Consider the following 26,099-nt stretch of genomic DNA (forward strand, 5'->3'; position numbering starts at 1 on the left):
GCATGGGGTCCGTGGAGGAGGTTCCTCCACACTTGAGGGGAAGAGGGTTTTACTTCCTAATCCCAACGGCAAAAGGGGGCTCTAACCCATTCTGGACCTGTGCTACCTCAACAAATATCTCAAGAAGTTGAGGTCCCACATGGTCTCCCGAGCCTCTATCATTCCCTTCCTGGATCCAGGGGACTGGTATGCTGCCCTCAACCTAAAGGACGCATATTTTAATATTTCCATTTTCCCCAGACACAGGAGGTTCCTCCAGTGGTAGGCCGTCGCCACTTATAATTCACCACCCAACCCTTTTTGGGGTCGCTGACAGGCCAGGTTTTCACAAAGTGCATGGTACTTGTGGCAGCCTTTCTCAGACATTGAGAAATACAGGTCTACTCCTACCTTGACGACTAGTTTATCAAAGGTCATTCACAGAGTCTGATGCAGCATCGGCATGGTCTGCGCCCCCTTCCAAGAGCTGAGTCTGCTGATAAACGAACAGATAAGTCGCTCTGGTGGAGGGCTTTCTACTGCCTAGTAAGACCTTCCGTACCTGTTCTGAGCAGGCATGCTCTTCGGGGTTTAACCACACAGAAACCATGCTGTTACATGAAGGGAGGCGAAGTTCGGTTGAAGCAACCTGCGAAATCAGATCCTAGCCAAGACAGACATGGTTTCCATACTTACTCAAATGGTAGTTTGCCTGCCAAACTCTCTCCAACTCTTTCCTCACTTCCTCTCTCAGGATGTGGGACAGATCCACTACCCCAATCTGCAGGTTCTCCACCTCAAGGCATGGCTCACTGATGTTCCAAAGTTTAGAAATGAACTGCTCTGAGGATGTAAAGGAGGTGATGCTACGTAACAGGAAACTAACTACTCATCACACATATTATTCAAAGCAGGAAGAGATTCCAACTCTGGTGTGACTCAAGACACGTTATCTCTACATCCTCTCCACTACCACTTGTGCTCAACTACATCCTAGAACTAAAAAAGTCAGAATTAACTCTAAGCTCCATAAAGGGATATCTCACAGCCATCACCGCCTTCTATCAGAAGGCAGATGGTTTATCCTACAGCAAAGAAGTTTCTCAAAAGGGTATGGATAACCTCTTCCCACAAATCAGACATCCTACACCAGCCTGGGACCTCAACCTTGTCCTCAAGTGCCTTACAAGGTCTCCCTTTGAACCTATGGTCACTTGCTCTACTACACCTCTCTATGAAGACTGCATTCCTAGTGGCCATCATGTCTGCTAGGATAGTGGGAGAGACAGGGCACTAATGGCATACTCACCCCGCCCCCCCCTTTACAATCTTTTTCTAAAACAAGGTTACAATCAAACCACACCCTAAATTCCTGCCAAAAATACCAGCTTATCAGCTTATCCACTTCCCAGGCTTCTTTCCCAAACCACATCAGGGCAAAAGGGAGGCAATATTACATCAATGTCAAGAGAACATTAGCCTTCTATTTGGGTAGGAATAAACCTTTCAGAAAATCTCCCAGACTATTCCTCTCCATTGCAGACAGATCTAAGGGATCCCCATTCTCTAAACAAAGACTCTCTAAATAGATATTGGATTACCTATTGCTATCACACTCATGACCTTCAACCTCCTTCTGGAGTTAGAACTCATTCCACAAGATCTCGTTCTACTTCCATAGCCTTCCTCAAGAACATTCTGATCACAGAAATATGCAGAGCAGTTAATTGGATATCTGCTCGTATATTTGCTGAACATTATGCAGTCACTCAGTATCCGATGCCATATTTGTCTCTACTGTATTATCTTTAATATTAGATTTGACTCCAAAGCCCATCCCCTCCATTAGGAGTACTCCTGTAGAGTCATCTAGAGTAGAGCACCCATAGTACACTGCTCAAAGAAGAAGAAAGGGTTACTCACTTTTGGCAATAACTGTGGTTCTTTGAGATGTGTCTTCTTGTGTGTGCTCCATTACCTGCCCTCCTCCCCTCTGCTTCAGAATTCTTATCAATGAGCTTTGTGATAGAGAAGGAACTGATGGCAGTTCACCTGCACAGCGCTATATAGCACGGAGGCACAGCATGACTTGGGGAGAGCAGACATGCAGGCCGAACGTGCTACCTAAAATCTCCATTCTGAGGCGCACACACCTAGAATGGAGCACCCATAGGGACACACATCTCAAAGAACCAGAGTTACTGCATAAGGTGAATAACTCTTCACTTTGCTTCCAAAACATCTCTTGCATTTATTTCTTTGAGTACCAAGGCTTGTCCAGTTTCTTTAACTGGATAAAATTAAATATTTCTGCTTACTGCTATTCTTTCCCTTCTGTATCTCCCCCTTTTCCAGTGTAGTTTTGTACACTTTTCCTTTTAAATATATGCAAAGTATATGCATGAGGTCTCCAGAACAATTTTTTTGAAAAGTTTAAATTTTTCTGTGGCTTGCTAGCATTGACAGTATAGGGGGCCAAATTCTGCCTTCCAATGCATTTCCACAGTTCCCTTCAAAATGAATGGGAGAATTTTGGTCTTATGTCTGTTAGTTTTGTAAACGGATCAATCACCTGGAATATATTGGCAAACTGAGCAAGTTGTGAAACTGTGGCATAAAAACTTTTAAAACAATATAAAGACCTAAAGTATTAATCTGGCCTTGAATATTTATCTGTTGAAATAGGATTCCAGATCTTTATTATGTCCAGAAATGCTCAGTAGAACACTAGCACAGATTGCTATTCCAGAATGTAACTAATTCATTAGATTGAAAGCATCCTTGCTTCCAAGTTTCCATATTAATGTCACTGTCAAGGAAAAAGGATAATACCTTTATAGCCTAGCTTTTCCTAGCCTACATCAGCTATGTAAATGTTTTTCTTTTCTCAGACTGGGAATGTCCATAAATATATCAAGTCAATAGTTAATAAAAGGTGTAACTGAGGATTTTAACAAGTGAGGGAGCGGCATTCATAATTCACAGGTGTAAGGGTCAATACATTCTGCATCATTTTCTTGTGTGATACAAATTAATGCTGCAGTGAAGATCATGTCCCCTTTCTAGAATTAATTGCTAATTGTATTAATTTCCAATTATCATCCAATTTGTTAGCCTAATTGAGAACCTTAGAAAAGTGAGAACAAGTTAGTGTATGTCTCTTTGATCCTCCCAGGGTTTATTCTGACATTATACTTCTTACTAGCTGCATATGTTGTGGAGCCATTAGTAGTTAATAAAATCTGCACTTACATTTTTGGTGTCGTTTATGATAATTTGGCTATTTGTGAGATGCTAGTACGGCCTTCTTCCCAGACTCATGGCACAAGATCTTGATTCCCCCTAGTTTCAATGTTATATAAAACACACTTCTATAAGGCCAATAGAAAATGTTTCCACAATTAAAATAAATCCAGTGAAAACACTTTTTAAAAAACAAACACTCCCCAAACAGAAGAGTTCCAGAGGGGTAGCTGTGTTAGTCTGTATACAGCAAAAACAACAAGAGTTCTGTAGCACTTTAAAGACTAACAAATTTAGTTTCAGCAGGCATAAGCTTTCATGGGCTTCAGCCCACTTCCTCAGATGCAGTTGGTAGAAATAATACAGCAAATATTGGCAACATATATAGGAGGCAACATATACATATCCAAAGGCATAGACAACAATGGGGTAGGTGGATGAAAGCCGGGTACTTGAGGCCTAATGACAACCATTGAGTAGGAGGTGAGAATGGGTGATCAGAGCAAATTACTTCTTGTAATGAGAGAGCCATTCCAAATTCCTGTTTAAACCCAGTTTGAATGTGTCAAGTTTGCAGATAATTTCTAACTTAGCAGTTTCTCTTTCAAGTCTGTTTTTGAAATTTTTTTGTAGAAGTATAGCAACTTTCAGGTCAGAGACAGTGTCCTGGGAGGTTGAAGTGTTCTCCGACTGGTTTATGGATGTTGTTATTTTTTATGTCTGATTTGTGTCCATTTATCCTTTTGCGAAGTGATGCTCTAGTGACAGCATCACTGGTCCTAACCACATCAATTACACCATAAGGGGCTCATTCACCTGCACATCCACTAATGTTATATATACCATCATGTGCCAGCAATGCCCCTCTGCCATGTACATTGACCAAACTGGACTATCACTTCGCAAAAGGATATGCAAGGTAAGAAAAATTGCTCCTGGTGCAATCCATCACAAACAAGATAGCAACTAGAAACTGGCCCATAGTATAAAACGAAAAACCAATTTACTCTGTTAAACAACAACAATCTTTTTCCCATTTAAGAAATTCATAATATGTCATTGGGAATTTTCTTTGAGTAAAGGAGTGCAGGGTCAAACCCAATAATTGCATTATATCACAGGTCTGAGGATCACAGTGCTCCTTGGAGCTCTAAAAATTGGATTGTTTTAAACACTGATTTCCATTTAGTCCTATAAAGAAATGCCCTTCCTCAGACAGCGAGCATGTTTGATCAAAAGAAAAAGAATCTATTGTACCACTTGAAAACTTTAATTATTTCTTTACTTAGATAATGCTTTCAATAAATACAAGGCATAAAGTTTCCTTTACAGTTAGACCAGTAAAAGCTAGGTCTGCTAGTAAAATCTTCTTGCTAATGACTAATCTTTTACTGATACTAATTTAGATGGAATTTGTAGAGATTATTTTGCAATAGAGAGAGTTTCCTTTATGGTTGCTACTCCTTTTGTTATCAGGAAGTGATTAAAAAATTCATATCATAACTCTTTCCTAATATATCCATGTATTTTGAAATCATACTTCTATGGGACCAATCAGGTGTATCTGGCATACTGCTCATTGGGCCTAAACCAACATTCACTGAAGTAAATGAAAAATCTTCTAACTTATTTGGATGTTAGTGGGCCCATAACTTGCTGATTCTTGGTGCCATTTTACTGCCTGCCTTCATTTACTTGTTTAACTACTCTGGACAAGGAGTCTGGAACTAATTTTTGTTGATAGCTGAATGCTTTAGTCTGACACTTAGCAACTGTGGGGCTCGGCCTACACAGTGGCCCTATGCCAGGGGTGGCAAAACCGCAGCTCACCAGCCACATGTGGCTCTTGTACAGTTAAAGTGCAGCTCGCAGAGCCCCCTACGCCCCTCTCTCCATTCTCTGCCTACCAGATGGGTGGGGAGCTTGGGGCTTCTATCCTGTGGTGGGGTGTTGGGACTAGAGGCTTCTGCACAACGTGGAGAGGAGTCTCAAGGCTTCTGCCCCATGCGAGGCGCCTGCCAGGGCTCAGGGCTTCAGCTGCAGCAAGGTTGAAGCTCCAGCATGCATAGCCCATGGAGCTGAAGCCTCAAGGCCCAGAAGGTGTGCCTCGGCTCTCAAACTTCTGCAGATTGTTTTATGTGGCTCAGAGGGTCAGTAAGTTTGGCCACACCTACCCGTTTCACAGCTTCTGGTTGGCTTATATGATGCTTATTGTCCTTAAATCCCCCTGTCCTTCCCATATGAGACTCATGCCCCTACTTTATAGTTCAAGTAGATAGGTATTTTTTTAAGTCTTGCATGATCTGACATGAGAACTGTGGGATTGGGCCTGAAAAGGTTAATACATGTTACTCAGTTCGTACTTGGGCCTGATTCCTAGTTTCTTGTACATCCAGAATTCTCATTAATTTCAGTGCTAGTTTTGGGTGCGAAGGACCTGGAATCCTTAAAGGATATCACATCACTCTTTACATCATCACTTATCTTTTTCCTGTTCAAAAATATGAGATACTTTATGTCTGAAGCCAGCCATCTCACTGTGCAAAGCTTGTTAACAAGCTTAACATTTTGCTGCCTAATCAGAAGAACTTACAAAAAGTCATTATCTCAAAATGACTTATTTTCCTCCCATAGTAAAAGAAGCAAAAAAGGAGATAAAAATGGAAAGGGTCTGAGGCATTTTTCAATGAAAGTATGTGAAAAAGTCCAGCGTAAAGGAACAACGTCCTACAACGAAGTAGCTGATGAACTGGTATCAGAATTCACAAATTCTAATAGCCACTTGGCAACAGATTCAGTAAGTAGATATGATGTTAATTTTTTATTTTACAGCTAAACAACTACTGTCCTATCCTGCCATAGTTCTCTTGGAATTCTACTCCTGTTTCTGCCTTGACTTGTCATGTTCCACTGTCTCTTTAAAACATATGTGTCTCAAGTCTATAGATCTAGACCTAGACCATTCCCAAAAACATCAACATGCAATATATAAAACAGGTTCCATTTTAACCATAGAATTAATATCACTGAATACCCTTTAAAATACAACAAAGTACAGAGACAACAGGCTGCCTTAAAATTGGCTTTTAAGATATTTTACTCACACTGTGCCCCACATAACTGAAAGTTTGAGGTGCTTTGGTCTCACTGAAACGGAGGACACTTGTCTCAATTTCACAATTTGTAATAACTAAGCCAATCATAGTCTTAATTATGTGCACACAAAACTGCACAAGTTATTAATTAGATCGGTCATTTTTGTATGGAAACACAATTAGAAAAATCAATTTCTGTAGAAATAATTTTGCTATAAGATATAATCATATTTTGATGGATTGAAGTTGTTAGTAATATATAGGAGTTTAAGAATTCAGGCAGTAAATTAATTGCCAGGATAAAACATAATTTGGGATTATTTCATTTTCTGTTTAACTTGGGTCATGTAAACAGAGAATAATAATTAGTTTGGCAAGGCCAGAGAAGGTCCTTTGTGAGAGTTTGAAATATTGATTTCAGCCTATACATATGAAGAGGAGATAAAAGCAACCTAGGCGAAACAAAAATATTGTGCATTCTCTTAACTCAACAGTTTGAAAATCCAAATGGTAAAAAACTTTTCTCTCCATAAACGCACTATGATACGTATTTAAAAACTGGTTTCATTACAACAGATTTGTTAAAGGCAGTTCTTTGTTTTAAAATGTGTATAGCTGTAATTGTAAGAATACACATCCAGCTACTAGTTTGGAATCTTTTACAATGCTAATACATTCACCTTTTGTATCAAAAGTACTCTATTTTATGCACCTATGACTCTTCAAGAACGGTCTGCTTCTGTTTTAAGTGATTTATTTTTTTTTAAATGATGTACTTAATGATAAGAGCTGAAGCATGAAAGGGGGACAAGATTAAGCCTAACAATATTTTTTAATATGCAAAATCAAGAAGTAGATCGTTTATATTCTGTTGTATTATGTTTTGCCTCACTGTTTTCTCATGATCTTTCATTCAAACCCCTTAGTGTTTTATTCAAAGCAATAACATAAAATAAAGCATATGTTTTAGTGCCATATTGAATTCTGCTGCCATTTACTTTTATTCATATGTTGACTTCATGTCACTTGCAAACCTATAAAGGGAAATTTGAAGTGTCATCTTTTAGCTTTTGCAGTGGTCCTGGCCTACTTAATACTGCAGGGACTTTTTTTAGCAGGCTTATGATCAGAAGAATATTAGGCGGAGAGTTTATGATGCCCTCAATGTACTTATGGCAATGAACATCATTTCAAAAGAGAAAAAGGAAATTAAATGGATTGGCCTGCCTACAAACTCAGCTCAAGAATGTCAAAACCTAGAGGTAAGTGAATAGGGGATGGGAAATCCCCTCTGTAATAAATGACATTCTGTGGCAATGGAGAAGTTTCACTTCGGAAAGGGGATGTGTATTTATATTTGCATAGTGTTTAAAAATGTGAACTTTAAAAAAAATCTGATTGCTTTGTATTGCTACTTATTATGAAAATAAAACCAACATTTGATATTTAAATCCTCACTGAAATGTTTCTGTGTATATTGTAAGTGTAACTGCAGTATACTTCATACCAAACTAAAAATCCTGTTTGTCTGACACAAATAAATATCAATGAAGTCAGGTAGTGTAAAAGAGCATTCACCCCTAGAGCACTTCCAAGCAGTAGGTGCAGTATTGCAATCCTTTTCCCATTCCTGGCACCCACTATAGGACATCTGTTTGCCTTTGCCAGTCTTCTCTGGCTCAGTCTTCCGGCTATGTCACACAGTCAAAAATGAACCCTTTCCAGGGTAGCAAAGAGTCCAACAAATAAGCAGTGTATCTGCCCTCACCAGGGTCTTCAGTTCTGGCTCTGGGCCCTTTAAATTCAGCCCATCACTTGGGCTTCCAAACAAGCTCTGTCCCCTTCTTTGGTCTTAGGTTAGGCTTGTCCTCCCTTTCTCAGAGTTTATGCCACTTTGCCGGTGGGGGAACCAGGGCTGGGAAGGATTTTCAGTTTATGTACCATTCCCTGTAACCCACCTGCCTCAAAAAATAAAATTTATAATGTGAATTTATATGTGTGTATCAGAATTTCGGTTGTTTTATTGCAAAAATCTATTTTGTTTTAGACAGAAAACGAGACCAGGCAATTTATGTATTTACAAAATTATATCTTAATGTGTCTAAATTTATGTTCTAAAGATAGAGAAACAGAGACGGCTAGAACGAATAAAACAGAAGAGAGCCCAGCTGCAAGAACTACTATTGCAGGTAAATTTAATTTTTATATGAACAGCCACCAGGATACAAATCTAACAATTTTAACAAAAAACTGTTATGGTTCAGGGTATGTGTTCTCCACTTTATAAATGTTTTTAGATTAATTTAGTGCTCATGGAAGTGATATTGCAATGTACCTTTCAACGTACTTCAATCCTGACCTAAAATAGTTCTGCCATCCTAGCGTGGGGCCTCTCAGATAGATCTAGCCTCCTGGTGCACATTTGTCATTGTCTATTGTAGACCAGATGAATATCTTCTACCCCCGTCATTATTACATTTTGCAAACATTCCAGTCATGCTGTTTTGCCACCGACTCCAGTGGGAACAGGAGCAGGACTACAGTCCCCACACTTCACCCCTCTGACAAGTTACCATTGAAAAAATGCAATTTTCAACACACACTTGCATGGGTTCAGTTGTACATTCCATAGCTCAGAATCTGTTGTTGCTGGGGAACTGAAACTTTAGAATCCTTACTGTAAAAGACTCATGAATCCATGCCTGGCATTTATTTCACATTCTGAGGTAGTCACCTAGAAAAGCTTTTTGAAACCTGCTGATTTAGCCTGGAATGAAGAAATGTTGTAATTTCAAATGTATTTCTTTTTGCAAAGAGGACATTTCATTTTTTAAAAAGCCTATACTCTAGTTATAGTGTTTGGCTATATGCCTGGGTTTTTAATACTTTTACATAATGGTGCATTTGTATAAAATCATGAGTTAAAATCATAGGGTAATAGGAAATGAACTTTTTTTTTATGCAAAATATGCAATCAGATATGTGATGAAATTCTAAGCATTTGGACGCTTCTGCTTTTCTCAGTGACAAAAATAATTTTTCTAAATAGTGGGACCTAATTCTGACCTTGCTAACGGTGGTGTACATCTTGAGCAACTTCAATGAAGGCACACTGGTAAAAGTGGTAGGAAAATCAGGCCCACAAGCTCCTTGCGTTTATGTATCTATTTTATGATAGCTCTTCAATATTTCATTCTAATTTTTAACTACTTTCAGCATTCAAATAATTTTAGCAGTTTTTTCTATTTTATATGCTTGTGCTCCTATTGCTGGAATCAGTAGTGCTAAACATAGACTACAGAAGATTCAGATATCTCAGATTATTGCCAGTCACTGCAAGTCTTGACTATATAGCAAAAGAAGAGCTGTGGAGAGAAGGAAACTTGTAAGCATTTGTGAAAGTGGGTAATTTCAAAGTTAAAGATTTGCTAAGACTGGATGTTGTAGAGTGAACAGATGAGCGAGAAAAAGGGAGGATGGATAAGAGAGTAAAGAAGAGAAGAAGGGAGCAGGCAGTGGGAGGTGTTATGTGATCCGCTTTAAGTATAACTGTTCTCTTTACATTTTCTGATCTTTTAAACTGATGTAATTATGCACTCCTGTCTAGTAGATAAGGCCTTTGGCATGCCTTTTAAGCCCCAGTTCTGAATGCGTGGAGATGCTCTGTTCTCATGGGTGTTGTACTTAGTCTTGTGCATGTCTCCCAGAGCTCCAGAGATTGCAAGGGGAGCATGTGTGCTGTGCCACCCTTGAAAGGGTGCAGAATGCACTCCTTTCTGTTCCTGGCCAGCACCAAGGAGAGTTTGCTGGCCAGCACAGAGAGTTGAGGCTGTGGCCACCCCATCTTTGGAGAGATGCCAGACAGGTATTGGAGGTCCAGGTGCTTTGCTAATGAAAGAGCTGTAAAATCCCAGATCATAGAAGTATCCACATTTACATTTGAATGACACTCAGTGATCATTTTTCTTTTTTTCTTCTTCTTTCTACAGCAAATAGCATTTAAAAGTTTGGTACAGAGAAATCAGCAAAATGAACAACAGAATCAAGGTCCTCCAGCTTTGAACTCTACAATACAGCTCCCTTTCCTAATAGTCAACACTAGCAAAAGAACTGTTATAGACTGCAGCATATCAAGTGATAAGTGAGTGTGATGTGGGAACCACATACCGGAGTATTCGATCCTTGTAATCAGTATGAGATTTTTCTTTGAGCCGAAACAGTCTTTGCCCTTCATACTGATATGAATTACATGTTTACATTTTCCTTTCATCTTCCTGGTGTTTGATACCTCTTTCAGTATACTTGACCACCACCATGGTTGTGTGAAATGTATGACGCATGCCTTACAACTTTTAGTCAAGAGTTATACCAGCTTGTTCAAAATCATGAGGTAGAAGTAAGTGCCAGAGGCAACTGGGAAAACTCTGAAATAGATGATTGGTTCATTTTAGTGACACCAGGCTCACTGTTCTTTGTACTCTGTAAGATAGAGGAGAATGAAAGTACGCAACAGTTAGAAATATTTCACTTGCATTAGTTTCTTGGGTTATGGTTTATTGCATTATGGATTTAGTTGCAAGCTTTTCTATGCTGCTAACCTGTGAATCTTGTACTTCTACATGAGGAGTCTATATAACATGCTCCTGGATTTTGCTATTTGTTCTCAACTCTCTTGTGAATTCTCTCAACTGGTAAAAGAATACAATCTTGATGTATCATTGTTCACTATATCATAACTAGTCTTATCAGTGGTAAATAGATCTTTTTCTTTCTCTTGGTATTGTTATGGGTTTCATTCTACAGTACATTGATTCTGCTTTACAGTGGAACTGCCTTATGCTGAACTTGAACACACTGAAACTTTATAGTGAAGTAGTATAACAGTCCCTAATTGCTTCAGTTTCAACATCCAAATTACTGTAGCCAGAATGGTACATATAACTTTCCTGTTCATACCCAACACAGCTGATTCTAGATACTGTACAGCAAACATTGTTTTGTTAAACATTTCTAAGTTAAACTTTGAAATTACTATACAACTTAGCATTTTTGGTGTGATTTTGAGGGGGGGGCTTGTCTTCACAAAAAAGTTGTACCTCTTCAACTAAACTGATATAATTAAAGCAGTGCAACCAATCTACTGTGGACGCACTTATATCAGTCAGTACAAAGGTGCCTTTTATTGATACTGGGTTATTGCCTTTCCCATATGGTTAAAATTAAACTATAGCAGTATAACTGTGTCCACATTAGAGGTTGTACTACTACAATTATATAAATTTAAAAAAATATATCCCTGACAGTTTATACTGACATAGAATCATAGAAGATTAGGGTTGGAAGGGACCTCAGGAGGGTTATCTAGTCCAACCCCCTGCTCAAAGCAGGACTAGCCCCAACTAAATTATCCCAGTTAGGGCTTTGTCAAGCCACACCTCGGAGATATTGTTTCAGGCTCTTCGCAGACTTGCATCTCTGCATCAGTTTCACTTCCGTTCTTGTTTTTCATGTTTTCTCTTTTTTTAAATGCGAGTCTGGAGAACATATAGTAGCTTCAGATATTTGCCATATTAGCCCAGTCTCCATTTACATCAGTTCTAGTAGAGTTATAAATGTATTTAATTTTTGCTGGTTTGGGGCCTCGGATTGCAAAAGCACTGAAGAAATAGATTCTTGTTTATGCTTGACAGGTGTTTTGTAATTATCATTTCAGGCACTAATTAAACAAAAAACTGTCTTCTAGGAATCTGGACTTTAAATGGATTTCATAGAAAGAACGTGGACTTTTTTAAGTCAGAAATTCATCAGTCCCTAGTTAAACTTCTCTTTCGGTTGGGTGCAGAAGAAGAGACAAGTTGCTTAAAATAAGTTTTAAACAGTTGATTATTCCATAAATTTTCACAGAGTGGTGGTATTAAATGTCCCTTGTTTGTTAGAAAGAATAGATCACCTCTGGCCTAGTCTCAGTATTGCAAGCAGGATAGAGTATGGGCTGAGCTGATAACATAACAGTTCTGGGACAGAGGGCTAGTCTACACGACAAAGGTTTTGCCGGTGATAGCTATATCGGCAATGCTTGCTGGTGGAGAGTCCACCCCTGAACAGGATAAACAATACTGGCAAAAGGACTCTTCTGACGGTATAAATTGCATCTACATGGGATTTTGCAGTATAGCTATGGTGGTTAAGGGTGATTCCCACCCATCCCTTATGACATAACTATTATGGCAAAACTTGGTATAGCTGGGCAATTAGTTTTTTAACATCTAGGACCTGTAAGCAAACAGCTTTAGAAAATTGTTATTTAATTGATAAACTAGCCAAAAGGTGGATTTACATTGAAGTAAATAGGCCAGTACACAGTGGGGATGTTGTTGATTAGAACAGAAAGTTGAAGGAAAAAGCAGCAAAAATAAAAATGAAATTTTTGGTGACAAGGTTGTAGAAGACCTTCAGAAATATTGGATTTAGTACAAGTAAAGGTTCTTGCTGGATCAGGAATTTTTTCCTCATCTTTTAATCTGTTTAATGAAGGAGAAAAGTTTATGGACTCTTATTGCCTGCCATGGAAAAAGTTGTTTTAATTGGAAAAGATGATCATTTTTACCCTGCAGAGATGCCAGTCTCAAAAATACAGGAGAAAAGCTCTTGCTATACCTACCCATAGTATTCAGAAAAAAGCATCTTTAACCTCTGAAGAAATCCTAAAATATCATCATTGTATCTGGGCACTTACTTCCTCAATGCATAGCACAGGAAAATATAATCAAGCCTATGGTTCCTTCCAGAACCAACTCACTTTGACATTTCTCCTGTACAGATTTGAATACCTCTTTAATTTTGATAACACGTTTGAGATTCATGATGACATTGAGGTGCTGAAGCGAATGGGAATGTCCTTTGGCCTAGAAGCAGGCAAATGCTCAGCTGAGGATCTAAGAACTGCTAAATCATTGGTGCCAAAAGCTTTAGAAGGCTATGTCACAGGTAAGTTAAATGAAGCTTTTAAATATTATCCTTGATTAAATTCAAAGCCATAATTTACTGAAGCATTTCTAATGATGTCAAACTACATAAGCATGAGGCATAAGACAGTTTGAAGCAGTTTTATGAAAGCCAGCGGGATACCACAAATAATGGTGGTTTTAAAATTAATCTTTGATAGGTCCATGTAGACTTAATTTAAAATCTTTTAGAATAGAAATTTGTGAATGGGCAGCAGTGCAAAGGAATAATTACATTAATAGTGTCTGGTGACAGCATAACCCCTGAGACTCAATAATATAGCCAGAGCACCTGAAAATGACAGTATTTTCCTTGCATTATTGCTACTCCTTTGCAGGATCAAAAGAATCCTGGATAACAAAAAACAGGAAAGACTTATAAAAAGGAGTCCATTTCTCTTCGATTCTCTTCTTCTCTCCCTCCCTCCCCCCAAAATATGTGGAGCCACCCTAGCAGAGGACTGATTAGACTAATATCACCTATGATCATTTTACTATCATATTAATGTTTACATTGTGCTTTCAGGTTATTGAAGAGATTCTCCTTATAAATCCCTCTCATTTTGCGTGGACCACATACTCATTTGTATTGTACAGCATATAGCAAAACGAGACCCAGATTTTAATTGTCCCCATGTGTGCTACTGAATTATAAACATTATATAAGAATGAAAGACTGTGTGGTCTAGAGGAAGTAGAATATGTGTGTCAGGAGACATGGATTCTGTTTTCAGCTCTGTCACTGATTTTGGGCAAGTCATTTTCACCTCTCTATGCCATATTTTATTCATCTGTAAAATGGTGATGGATACCTAGCATATAGTGTTTTGAGAACTATTGATGAAAAGCGCAAAGTGTCATTAACTAAATTAAACTTCCTAGAAAACAGAAAATGTTGCAACCTTTCTTTTTAAAAAGTAAAACTTGCTCTTAAAATTAGGAGCATTGATCTCTTTTACTAGAATTGCAGTGTGCCAGTCAGATAGCTGGAAGTCTCCTTGAATAAGGTTTTGGATATTTTTAAAATACATGGTATAGATTCTTGAAATGATTACTGTCTGTATTTTCCTATCATTGCCAGTATAATTGTAAACTTAATGCTTTCTCCTGTACAGTCAGTCTTTTCTCTTTGTTCTTCAGTGATATTGGAGTTCAGTGTTTGTGATATTACTTCTCAATATTATGAAAGTCTTTTTGGATGTTAGCTCTAGGATAGGCCACATCCTATATATGAAGAGGATTTTCTCTTCTCGTCCCACCCTCTTCTCCTACAGATTCTGCATGGATTAATGGCTTCTTGGTCTTTCTAGGTGGACTCCCAGTTATAAACAGCACAGCACAGCACAGCACAGCACAGCACAGCACAGCACAGCACACCTACTCCTCCTGCTTGTGCCCTGACTGTTTGGGGTGGGGAGCTTTTATGAAGCAGACAATGGTATTTAGTCAGTCCGCAGGGAACAGAGCCCTGAGCATTCTCAGGCATTGCAGCATTGTACGTTACTTACATGTTTCTGGTCCTTAGTTGTTGATAATCTAGGTGGACTCCCAGTTATAAACTTAGACAAACTTAAATTGATAATCTAAACTTAAATTGTTCTAAAGTTCTCTTAAATTTTCTGATTCACTTTAGAAGATCTTCCATTTATGAAATAAGTTGATGAAAGGAAATGTTACCCAGTAAATCACTAAAAAGAAATGTCAACACTTAATTTTCAGAAAAATTGGAATATTGCCATTAGCCTGGCTCCTGTGTTGTTAATCTGATTCTCGCTTCACCTAATGGCTGTAGTATTGATTTGCTTTGTTTATTATTTTAAAAAATCTTGGGTCCCTTTCCTGTACTCAAGAATGGAAGAATAATTTTTAATATTTTGCTCCCTACGTGTGGCAGCTCTGTAGAAGGTAATGGTGTTTCTGCTGCAAATGAGACAGAAGAATTTATTTCTTGAAAACAAAGCAATTTTATGTTCTCCTTAGGGGGATAATGCAGTTGGAAGCTGTCTAGTCACTTAGATGATAGTTTATAATATATACATTGGTATAAATTTTTATACTCTTAAAGAAGCAAAATTATTGTTGTTGGCATAATTTCTGTAGTAATACACTAGTATTCCACATAGGCTTCTGGCTGTTAATCATAAATCCTGCATTGACTTGCCTTTATTCAAAGTACTCTGAACCAGTACTGTACTCCTCAGATGTGGGTTGCTTTAAGTACATTTTTCAAATAGTGTTATTTTGGTTATGAGAAAATATGGCCAAAAGTTTTGGTTTTTTAATCTACTATTGTATACCAGAGTGCATGCATTAAATTCAAAGGTTTCTTTTATAGTTTGCTCCTAATATAATTATGCAGTGTGAGGTTATAGCGAGATCAGTATAAATTATGTAGTTACTGCAATCAGATGTCTGTACTAACAAATAGGAGTAGCTGTTTTAAATATGTTTTGCAAAGGTATCAGAAAGAGGGCATATGCCTGATTACATGGTTATCAGCAAAGTATAACTTCCCTTTTTAATCTTGGCATGCTTTATTTCTTATACTACAAGAGCAGTGAATTTAAGGTTAAGTTTGTATCCACATTTTATGGCTTATTTCCATGAAATTTGCCATGCTGCTTTAAAATGTATAGATTTCAATTAACTACTGTTGAAGAATAGCAAATCTATGTCTTGTATTTATTTAATGGTTAAGTTTGTTGCAGACAGTAAAGGTTAGAGCTTTCCCACACTGGCCTATCCCATGAACTAGACTATGATGGACGAGAAATCTCTTTAGTGGATGTCAGAAGAAAAGAATTATCTGAATCAGCTCATTGCTAGGCACACTTACTATACAGAACGATGAGAGCCTCAGACTATGTCTACAGGATAAATTTCTGCTGGCATGGTTGTATCCTTCCTGAAGATGCAGCTATACCAGCAAAACTTGTTTCTTTCATTGGGATAGTTTTACTGTATTGCTAGTCCTATGCCATTAAAGCACTCGTAGTGCATATCTGGCCTCAGAGACTGAGCTAAGACTGTGGTACTATTTCAGATAAACTGATACCAAAGATAAGTTTATTGTATTGTTGTGTTTGCTAAATGAACATGCATAAAACGGTTAGAGAAGCAAAGCTGGGATCTCATAGTCTGGAGTTAGATAGATAGACTAGGTGAAAAATCAAATAAGTGACCAAATGTCAAATAAAATAAACAACTTTTCTTAAAGAATATGTTACCTCCTAGCTGTATTAAATGCCCAAAATAACTTTAACCAATATAAACAGTTCTAAAATGTAAAACATATGAAAGAAACTTTTAATGTATTAACTTTAAAGTTTTCTTTGTACAGAAGGTTTACATTTTATCCATTCCCTCAAAAAGTCCTCCACCCCTCCCAAATGTACACACTCTTGGTTTTTAATTTTCTCTAGATCTCATTGTGCGGAAATTAATCATGTTAGTTATTTTAAATAAAAACTTGTGTGTACTTTACCTAACTTTGTGTGATTCTGGTCAGAAAATTAACCTAAATTACCATATTGGGTATTGTACATATCTATCTCTCTATGTGTCTTGAACCATAAATGCTGAGTTTAACAAAAACAAAAAACAATTTTTTTGGGGGGAGGGAGGAGGAGGAGTGGTCGGGGAGGGGCTTGAGGGAAGGGGAAGCGGCGGATTACTACCACTGGCACTGAGAAGCCGATGCAGCTTCTGAACAAGCACATGCGTTGTGTAGTGTGGAGTCGTAGCAGCATTGTATTTAAGATTGAGATTAATTTATTTAACTGCTCTAAAATCCACATGCCTACTTAGAATGTCTTGGAAATTGTTGTGTCTGATGGGATCCAGCGTAGGGTTAGTGGCCCAATATAAAATTTCCCAAGATACTGTCCATCCCACCCACTGTTACCAAAAAAAAAAATTATGTGACATTAAAATGTTATAGTTTAACTTTTGCACACAGCTGGGGCTCTGATCCTCCCCAAACTGACACCACCTATTCAAGATGGATCTCCAGCACCTACTGCTCCTTTAGCAAAGCAGTATTTTAAAAGCTATTCAGGGTAAACATTGGATCTGCACTGTGGCTTGAGCCAGAGAAAGTAATTTGAGCAGGTGCAGCAGGACTGGGGCTCTACTGCAGTCAGTGTTTGCAGACATGCTCACAATAAAGTGCATAGTTTAAGGTGATGTGCTGTGGCCTCTGAACCCAAGTACTGTAAGTTTAAGTCCTGCAGTTGTCAGCTTCCTGAGACTGAGGCCTGGCCTACATTTTAAATTATATTGACCTAGCTACGGCGCTCAGGGCTGTGAAAAATTTTGTGGCCTAGATAGGCTGACCTAACCCCCGGTATAGATTCAGCTAGGTCAGCAGACTTCCACTGACCTAGATACTGCTTCTCAAAGAGGTGGATTAACTACGTTGACAAAAAACCCCTTCCATCAATGTAGGAAGCATCTACACCATGGCACAACTGCTATGCCACTCTAGTGTAGATATACCTAGTGTGAAAGAGCAACTACTTCTCTGCCTGCACTATGCAAGGGCTCCTTCTGAAAGCTTAGGCCTGAAAGAAAAGTTTCTGGTTTAAAGAGCCAAGATTTCAGAATTTCTAGAACCCAAATGCATACGTCAATTTTACTTTTAAGTATTGTCAAGGAAAATAACTTTAGATAGAGGAAAGATGAAAGATTCTAGTAAGCAACAGTATTTGCATAAGATAAATAATGTTACCTGCTTCTCACCCCTTTCCTGAACAATGGAACTGAATATATAATCAAAGAAAAGCAAGTAGCTGTGACTTTGATGGATGTCAGAATGTTCAGATGGGTTGCTGAGCTTCAGGAAATGCACCCCTAATAAGAGCTGTACTAAAGACCGGCATAAGGTTGACATTGACTGATGCAGTGCCAGGATGCCATTGCCGATCAACATGGTAACTGATAAAAACAATGAGAGTCCTGTAGCACCTTAAAGACTAACAAATTTCTGTGGGCATAAGCTTTCGTGGGCTGCAATCCACTTCGTCAGATGCATGAAGTAGAAACCACAGATAGGAGGTATATATATATATACATCCAAGGGTGAGAAACGTAACAATGGGGAGGGCAAGTGCTAACGAAGTCAATTCAGTTAGGGTAGATGAAGCCTATTCACAACCATTGATTAGAAGGTGAGAATGTGTGAACAGTGACACTTCTTGTAATGAGATAACCATTCCAAGTCCCTATTCAGACCCAGTCTGATTGTATCAAGTTTGCATATAAATTCGTCTCTTTTTGAAGTTTTTTTGTAAAAGTATGGCAACTTTCAAGTCAGCTACAGAGTATCCTGGGAGATTGAAGTGCTCTCCTACTGGTTTATGGATGTTACCATTTTTTATGTCTTGATTTGTGCTCATTTATTCTTTTGGGTAGTGACAGTTCGGTTTGGCCAATGTACATGGCAGAAGGGCATTGCTGGCACATGATGGTATATATTACATTAGTAGATGTGCAGGTGAATGAACTCCTGATGGCGTGGCTGATGTGGTTAGGACCTGTAATGGTGTCACTAGAGTCGATGTGCAGGCAGAGTTGGCAGTGGGGTTTGTTTCAGGGATAGGTTCCTGGGTTAGTGTTCTTAGTGTATGGTGTATGGTTGCTGATGAGTATTTGCTTCAGGTTGGGGGGCTGTCTGTAAGCAAGGATAGGCTTGCCTCTCATGGCTTGAGTGAGTGAGGGATCATCTTCTAGGATAGGTTGTAGATCCTTAATGATGTGCTGGAGAGATTTTTGCTGGGGGCTGTAGGTGATGGCTAGTGGTGTTCTATTGTTTTCTTTGTTGGGTCTGTCCTGTGGTAGACTTCTGGGTACCCGTCTGGCTCTGTCAATTTGTTTCTTCTCCGCCCCAGGTGGGTACTGTAGTTTTAAGAATGTTTTATGGAGGTCCTGTAGGTGTTTGTCTCTGTCTGAGGGATCGGAGCAAATCCAGTTGTATCTTAGGGCTTGGCTGTAGACAATGGATCATGTAATGTGTCCGGGGTAGAAGCTGGAGGCATGAAGGTATGCATTGTGGTCAGTTGGTTTTTGGTATAGGATGGTATTAACATGACCATCCTTTATATGTATTGTAGTGTCCAGAAAGTGGATTTCTTGTGTGGACTGGTCTAGGCTGAGGTTGATGGTGGGGAGGAAATTATTGAAATCCCAGTGGAATTCTTTGAGGGACTCTTTCCCGTGGGTCCAGATGATGAAAATGTCATCAATGTAGCATAGGTAAAGAAGAGGTGCTTGGGGACGAGTTTCGAGGAAGCAATGTTCTAGGTCAGCCATAAAAATGTTGGCATACTGTGGGGCCATGCGGGTGCCCATAGCTGTGCCACTGACTTGAAGGTATAGATTGTCTCCAAATCTGAAGTAGTTGTGGGTCAGGACAAAGTCACAAAGTTCAGCTACCAGGTGTGCCATATCACCATCAGGGAAAATGTTCCTGATGGCTTGTAGTCTATCTTTTTGTGGAATGTTGGTGTAGAGAGCGTCTACATCCATAGTGGCTAGGATGGTGTTTTCTGGGAGATCACCGATGGATTGTGATTTTCTTTGGAAGTCAGTGGTATCACGAAGATAGCTAGGAGTGCTGGTGGCATAGGGCCTGAGGAGAGAGTCAACATAGCCTGACAATCCTGCTGTGAGAGTGCCAGTACCTGATATGATGGAGTGTCCAGGATTCCCGGGTTTGTGGATCTTGGGTAGCAGATAGAATAACCCTGATCGGGGCTCAGTGTGTGTGTCCGTGTAGATTTGTTCCTGTGTTTCTTTAGGGAGCTTCTTAAGTAGATGTAGTTTCTTTTGGTATTCCTCAGTGGGATCAGAGGGTAGTGGCTTTTAGAATGTGGTGTTGGAGAGTTGTCTGGCAGCCTCCCGTTCGTAATCTGACCTATTCATGATGACTACAGCACCTCCTTTGTCAGACTCTTTGATTATAATGTCAGAGTTGTTATTGAGGCTGTGGATGGCATTTCATTCTGCACAGCTGAGGTTATGGGGCAAGCGATGTTGCTTGTCTACAATCTCAGCTTGTGCACATCAGCAGAAACACTCTATGTAAAAGTCTAGTCTGATGTTTCAACCATCAGGAGGAGTCCATGCAGAATTCTTCTTCTTGTAGCATTGGTAGGAAGGTATCTGTGGGTTAGTGTGTTGTTCAGTGGTGTGGTGGAAATATTCCTTGAGTCGGAGATGGCGAAAGTAGGATTCCAGGTCACCGCAGAACTGTATCATGTGTGTGGGAGTGGTGGGGCAGAAAGAGAGTCCCTGAGACAAGACAGACTCTTCTGCTGGGTTAAGTGTATAGCTGGATAGAATTACAATATTGTTGGAGGAGTCAAGGGTATCACAGTCATGGTCCCTTGTGGCATGTAAGAGCTAACTGATGTTTATCATGAAAAAGAAAACAAATTTCAATTTCCTACAATAATTCATCCAATCTACACAAACCAAGGGTTCAGACCTACCAAATTCTCTTCTCAAAAGTGCTGAAGTTTCTCTGGGGGGAGTTTGAAGGAAAACATTAGACACTGAAAATATATAGCCTGGTCTACACCAGAAGCGTAGCCAGAACTGATTTTTTGGCAGGGCGTGTGGTTGACATGGGTGGTGGGCCCAAGCCTTGTGTCAAAAGTGAAACAGAGGTTGATAAAAACAAGGGATGAATTGCTTAAAATCTAATTGGGTAGGCCTGCTTTTGCCCACCTGTAGTTACGCCACTGGTCTACACTACAGAATTAGGTTTATGTAAGGCAGCTAATATTGACCTAACTTTGTAAGTGTCTACAATAAAATGCAGCTCCCACGATCGATGTAACTTACCCACTACACTGACTTAATAACTCTACCTCCATGAGAGGCATAGTGCTTAAGTCGATGTAGTTAGGTCAGTGCAGTGTCAATGCAGACACAATGTTTCTTAAGTCGATTGTTGCTGCCTTTCGAAAGCCATCCTACAATGTCCCACAGTGCCAGTTAAATTGGTGCAAGCGCTCCTGGTGAAGATGTGCACTGCTGACACAAGGAACATGTCAAAAGCGGTTGAATTACTGCAGTGGCTGTAAGTTGACGTAACTTAAGTCAACTTAATTTTGTAATGTAGAGTTGTCATATGGCCCTTTTTGAAACAGTAATAGCAAACCACAAAAGATATTTTCCCTCCACAAATTGCTATAGAAAATCCAATCAATGAAAAAACTATAATAAACATTTTAAAACGATACTCTAATCCAAAATATCAAATTTGTATAGGCCTTCTTTACCCATTAAAATTGAAATCCTTGTGCAACCTTAATTATGGGAGCACTACTATCCTTACATAATGCTGTGTCACATTAGAATTAGTAGAGTAAATTTGGGTCATTTGATCAAGGGTTCCTCAAATACAGAGGTGTCCTCTCCCCCCCCCCCACCCCACCCCACCCCCCCAAAAAAAAAGGCAATAATTTTAATAATCCAAGTGCTCTAAAATCTAGCATAGCAAGATTGACTTGAAAAGTGGGCTGGGGTGGACTTTGGGAGGGAGAGATAAGGGTAACTCTCATTTAAATGAATGGGTCAGTTCTCACCTCTCAGAGCAATTGTGTCAGACTGTATTCATTTCCATTGAGTGTTCAGATACATCTCATTGAGATGAATGTGCCACTTTACACCCCTGGAATCCTCTTAGGATGCAGAGAGGGTTGTGCAGAATCCTTTTCCCTTATTCAGGGGTTCTCAAACTGGGGGTCAGAACCCCTCAAGGGCTCACGAGATTATTATGGAGGGATCGCGAGATTATTGGGGGGGGTCATGAGCTGTCAGCCCCCACACATGCTGTGCCTGTCAGTCTGTACATGGCTGATAGCCAGAGCCCTTCAGATATGGATGGCTAGAGAGCAGTGCCACCCCCAGCAGCAGTGCAGAAGTAAGAGTACAGTGGCGTAGGGGTGTGGGTGGCATTGCATAGGAGAGGTCGTCACTTTTTGGGGGGGGCGGTCATCGCAGCCTGAAATATTTTCAAAGGGGGTCCCAGAAAAAAAAGTTTGAGAACCCCTGCCCTACATTAAGGCCTGGTCTACACTAGTAAATTAGACTGATATAACTACATCACTCAGCAGTGTGAAAAATCCACACCCCTGAGTGACACAGTTAAACCTACCTAACCCCTGGTGTAGACAGCGCTAGGTCGATGGGAGAATTCTCCATTCGATTTTGCTACTGCCTCCCAGGGATGTGGGTTACTATGCCAATGGCAGAACCTCTCCCATCTGCATAGCTAGTATATACAGCAGTGCAGTATTTTAAGTGTTTTTAGACAAAGCCCAAGGGATTGTTTATACAAGGAGTTGTTCCAGAATAGCTATTCCTCATTAACTCCCTGTGTGATTTTATTCTAGGATAGGATTGTTTTATTCTGAATTAGCTGAATCTGTTTTTGATTAGCACTCTATCGTTCCAGATGATGTGCAGTACATGGGTACAGCAAGAGAAACTGTAAAACCATGTGCTCACTAAGGCAAAAGTTGTGTTTAGGGCAGGCTTAGTGACCATCAGCTTGAGTTGCCAGATATTTCCACTCCTTAACTCTTCTAAGAATTCCCTCTGGAACATCACTTTTCTGTCTGTTTTACAGGGTGCTCTCATGTTCACTACCAGTCTGCTACAAATCTCTACATCAAGAATAAACTACTATGCTCTTCTATTTGCACAGTGCACAAAATGCAGCACAGAAATGAGGGGTCTTTCATCTCTGTGGGTACAGATGAAACTCTGTGGCAACCTGCCAAAAATAATTCCTATACCAGTCAATATAGCCGTCCGTAGCATAATGAAGTGTAGTTGGAATGCATGTAGACAAATGAGAGAATACAGTTCTGTACAACATACTATATTTACTTTGTTCCTCATCTGTGCTTCTAGGGCAGCCCTGTCTGAAACATATTTACAGTATATCGACACTGGCTCTTGCCAATTCCAGGTGACAGAGTTAAGGTTGCATGATGTGCGAACCATAGCTCCTGGTTTTCAGAGGTTCAAGTATAATTGCAGTCAGCATTCTGAAAGTATATGAGGCACTGCCAGTCAACCTCTGCGTTAACAAAGTTTTGGGGCAATAAATGCTGTTCCATGTTCTGGATCTTGTATAATCGTCAGCACAATAAACTAAATGCTGACATCTATAGTTAGTGAGGTATGGAGCAAAGACAAAACAGACAAAACAGCTATTTCCCCCAAATTAGTGCTGGTAGTTGGAACCTATTTGACACTATATGACACTTTCAACAGAGCAGATATAATCTGAAAGCCATTGGTGGAAAATAAATACTGAACCTTTTCAGAGTAACACTTTTGATTATGATGAGTATACTAGCAATGTTATGGTTAACGATGCAAAAACAATACATGGTTTTTAAATTAAAATCTAGACATCCAAAAGCAAGTTAAATACAGATTCTAACATTGCAAAGAAAGAAAATGTTGTTGTAACTGTAATGTGTAACTGTGTTTTCTTTTAGATATGTCTACAGGACTTTCATGGGTGAACCAGGGGTTACTTCTAAATTCAGCTCAAGCAGTTTCAACTTTAGAAGCAGCTGGAGGTACCTCTATTTCTAAATCAAGGTAACTAGAAAATAATTTTTCTATTTCAAACAGTGAAAGATAGTTTGCCATGGTACTCTTACTGATGAAGTGCAAAAATCACCTTGATGCACCACTTACCCTCTCAAAATAGGGTATTATGTTGGCCCTCTGCACAGGGATTTCACTGCAACTAAATATAAAGGACACTATTTCCTGGTCTACATTGAAAGGTTAGGTCGATCCAGCTACATCACTCAGGAATGTGAAAAATCCACACCTCTGAGTGTATGTACACACTGATGGCGGCAAATTTACCACCGTCAGATCGATCTACCCCGATCAATTGAGCGGCAGTGTAGACTTGGAAAAGTGGTGTGTCTTCACCTTTTAGAAAGATAGATCTGAGTTTGTTCATAATTCAGAACTCTTTGTCAATAGTTCAGATTTATTTTATACATGATTCATGGGTGAGGATTAGGATGAGACTTTTTTTATTTCCACTCAAATTGGAGCTTTGAGGATTTAGTTGAAATTTGTGCTGTCTCTACATGTTATTTCCATGATGGTGCTGGCAAAAGTTATAAATTCCATGCTGCCTAATCTTCACTTTAATTTTTAAATCTCTTGGTTGTGAATTGGCTTTAAAATACAAATTGATCACTAGACCTAAATGTTTGTCAGGGTATTTGGATAGAAATCCTATTTTTTCTGGCCCCCAGAGTTCCTAACTCAAGTTCTTGCTCATGGCATTTGGTATGTTCACCTCTCAATGCACACACACTACAACATAAAGAAGGCAATGACAGAATCATTTCCTTAACTCTTGGCTTCATGAGCTTCCATAGCTGGGACAAGAGAAATTGGCATACCCCTATAATCCTTGAGTTTTCTTTGTTTTCCTACACTTCTGACACTGTTCATAAATACTAGATTCATTTTAAATTAAAATTTTTCAGGTAGTTCCTTGCTAGTCGCTTCTTTTTAAATAAAAACAAAAAGCTCTCAAACATAATGAGAAATTCTCTCAAGTTATAGGATGATTTTTCTATTGTTTTAATAGTGGAAATCCAGGGTTGTGTCTGGATGCTGAAGTGGCCTTAGCAACTGGACAATACCTTGCCCCTGGCAGTCAACAATCCAGCAGTGCAACATCACGCTATTCGGAGTCACGAGGAGAAACCCCATGCTCATTCAATGATGAGGATGAAGATGATGATGATGATGATGATTCCTCTTCCCCAGAATGAAGATGATAGAAAATAGAATATACAAGATGCTGCTTTCATGTGTTTTTAGTGTGAGCTTCTGGTCTTGATGATGTAACCTTAGTTTCTTGCCTTTGTTTGCACTGTGTTCAGTGAGACTAAATGGAAACTTACACTCAAAAAGCACCCAAAGTTTTAAGAGACAGATTGAAAACTTTTATAACTGAACACAGTGTGATATACTGCCACAGAGCAAACAAAGTGTTTCAACTACAACCAAGGAAAAAAGCAAAGATTGGCAGACTAAATGCTAAGTACGCAAGTTTTTTTCCACATCTAGGGACGTTGCTTCTCCAGTCTCTCCCTTCCCCCACATTTATCCCACTCAGAATGGAGATGACCATAGTGTCAATCAACAGATGCTGATTTTTACATTGTCTTTAGGGTGTGCTACCTTTTTTAAAAAAGCTAAAATAGATTGTTTTAAATATCTTATGTATTAAAACCATTATGCGGAAGGGGTTATTAGAACGTTTGCTTTGTTCTGTTCAACTTGCTGTATAGAAGAGTCAAAGTAATATAAAGTGCAAATGGCAAAATTAATCTTGAACTAGATGAAGTCCATTTTAGAGACAGTAAAAAATGACATTAGTATATTTCTATTGAAGGGTTCGTATTTTTCATTACTTTATTCCATTGATATTCTAGGCCTAATTTATTATAAATAACTGATTATTGTTAGCCATTACTAAATAGTCAGGATAAAAATGGTGGTGTACTCTACACCAATGCTGATTTTTTTTTTAAAGAAAAAAGTTAGTGAAGAAAATAGTGTTAATAAATTGGGAGTTTAAAAATAAATTTTCCTTTGAATGTTTACTCAAACCTTAACCTATTCTAGAAAATCAAATGGAATATAATACCAAAAGGGTTTCTCTCTATAGTGAGGACTTCATACACTTTCAGACAGTGTTTTCATTTTCAAA

General features: G+C 39.0%; 1 protein-coding gene across 6 annotated transcripts in view; it reads left to right on the top strand.

The window, feature by feature from the left end:
- TFDP2 (transcription factor Dp-2) overlaps positions 1-25,631 on the top strand; it is a 149,216-nt gene extending 123,585 nt beyond the window's left edge. For 4 of the 6 annotated variants that reach the window (XM_067540912.1, XM_067541071.1, XM_067541154.1 and 1 more), the window contains 7 exons: positions 5,857-6,019; positions 7,433-7,579; positions 8,438-8,506; positions 10,307-10,458; positions 13,138-13,304; positions 23,842-23,947; positions 24,969-25,631. In XM_067540912.1, coding sequence (XP_067397013.1) covers positions 5,857-6,019; positions 7,433-7,579; positions 8,438-8,506; positions 10,307-10,458; positions 13,138-13,304; positions 23,842-23,947; positions 24,969-25,155 — 991 coding nt within the window. In that variant the 3' untranslated portion in view covers positions 25,156-25,631. Of the gene's footprint in view, positions 1-5,856; positions 6,020-7,432; positions 7,580-8,437; positions 8,507-10,306; positions 10,459-13,137; positions 13,305-13,847; positions 13,955-23,841; positions 23,948-24,968 lie in introns of those variants that run through there. The other 2 variants (XM_067540980.1, XM_067541333.1) reach the window with 2 other exon arrangements.
- The last annotated feature ends 468 nt before the right edge of the window (positions 25,632-26,099 follow it).

This window comes from Emydura macquarii, unplaced genomic scaffold (genome assembly GCF_026122565.2).
Source record: "Emydura macquarii macquarii isolate MOO-44397 ecotype Brisbane River unplaced genomic scaffold, CSIRO-AGI_Emac_v2 contig_18, whole genome shotgun sequence".
Classification (NCBI taxonomy): Eukaryota; Metazoa; Chordata; order Testudines; family Chelidae; genus Emydura; species Emydura macquarii.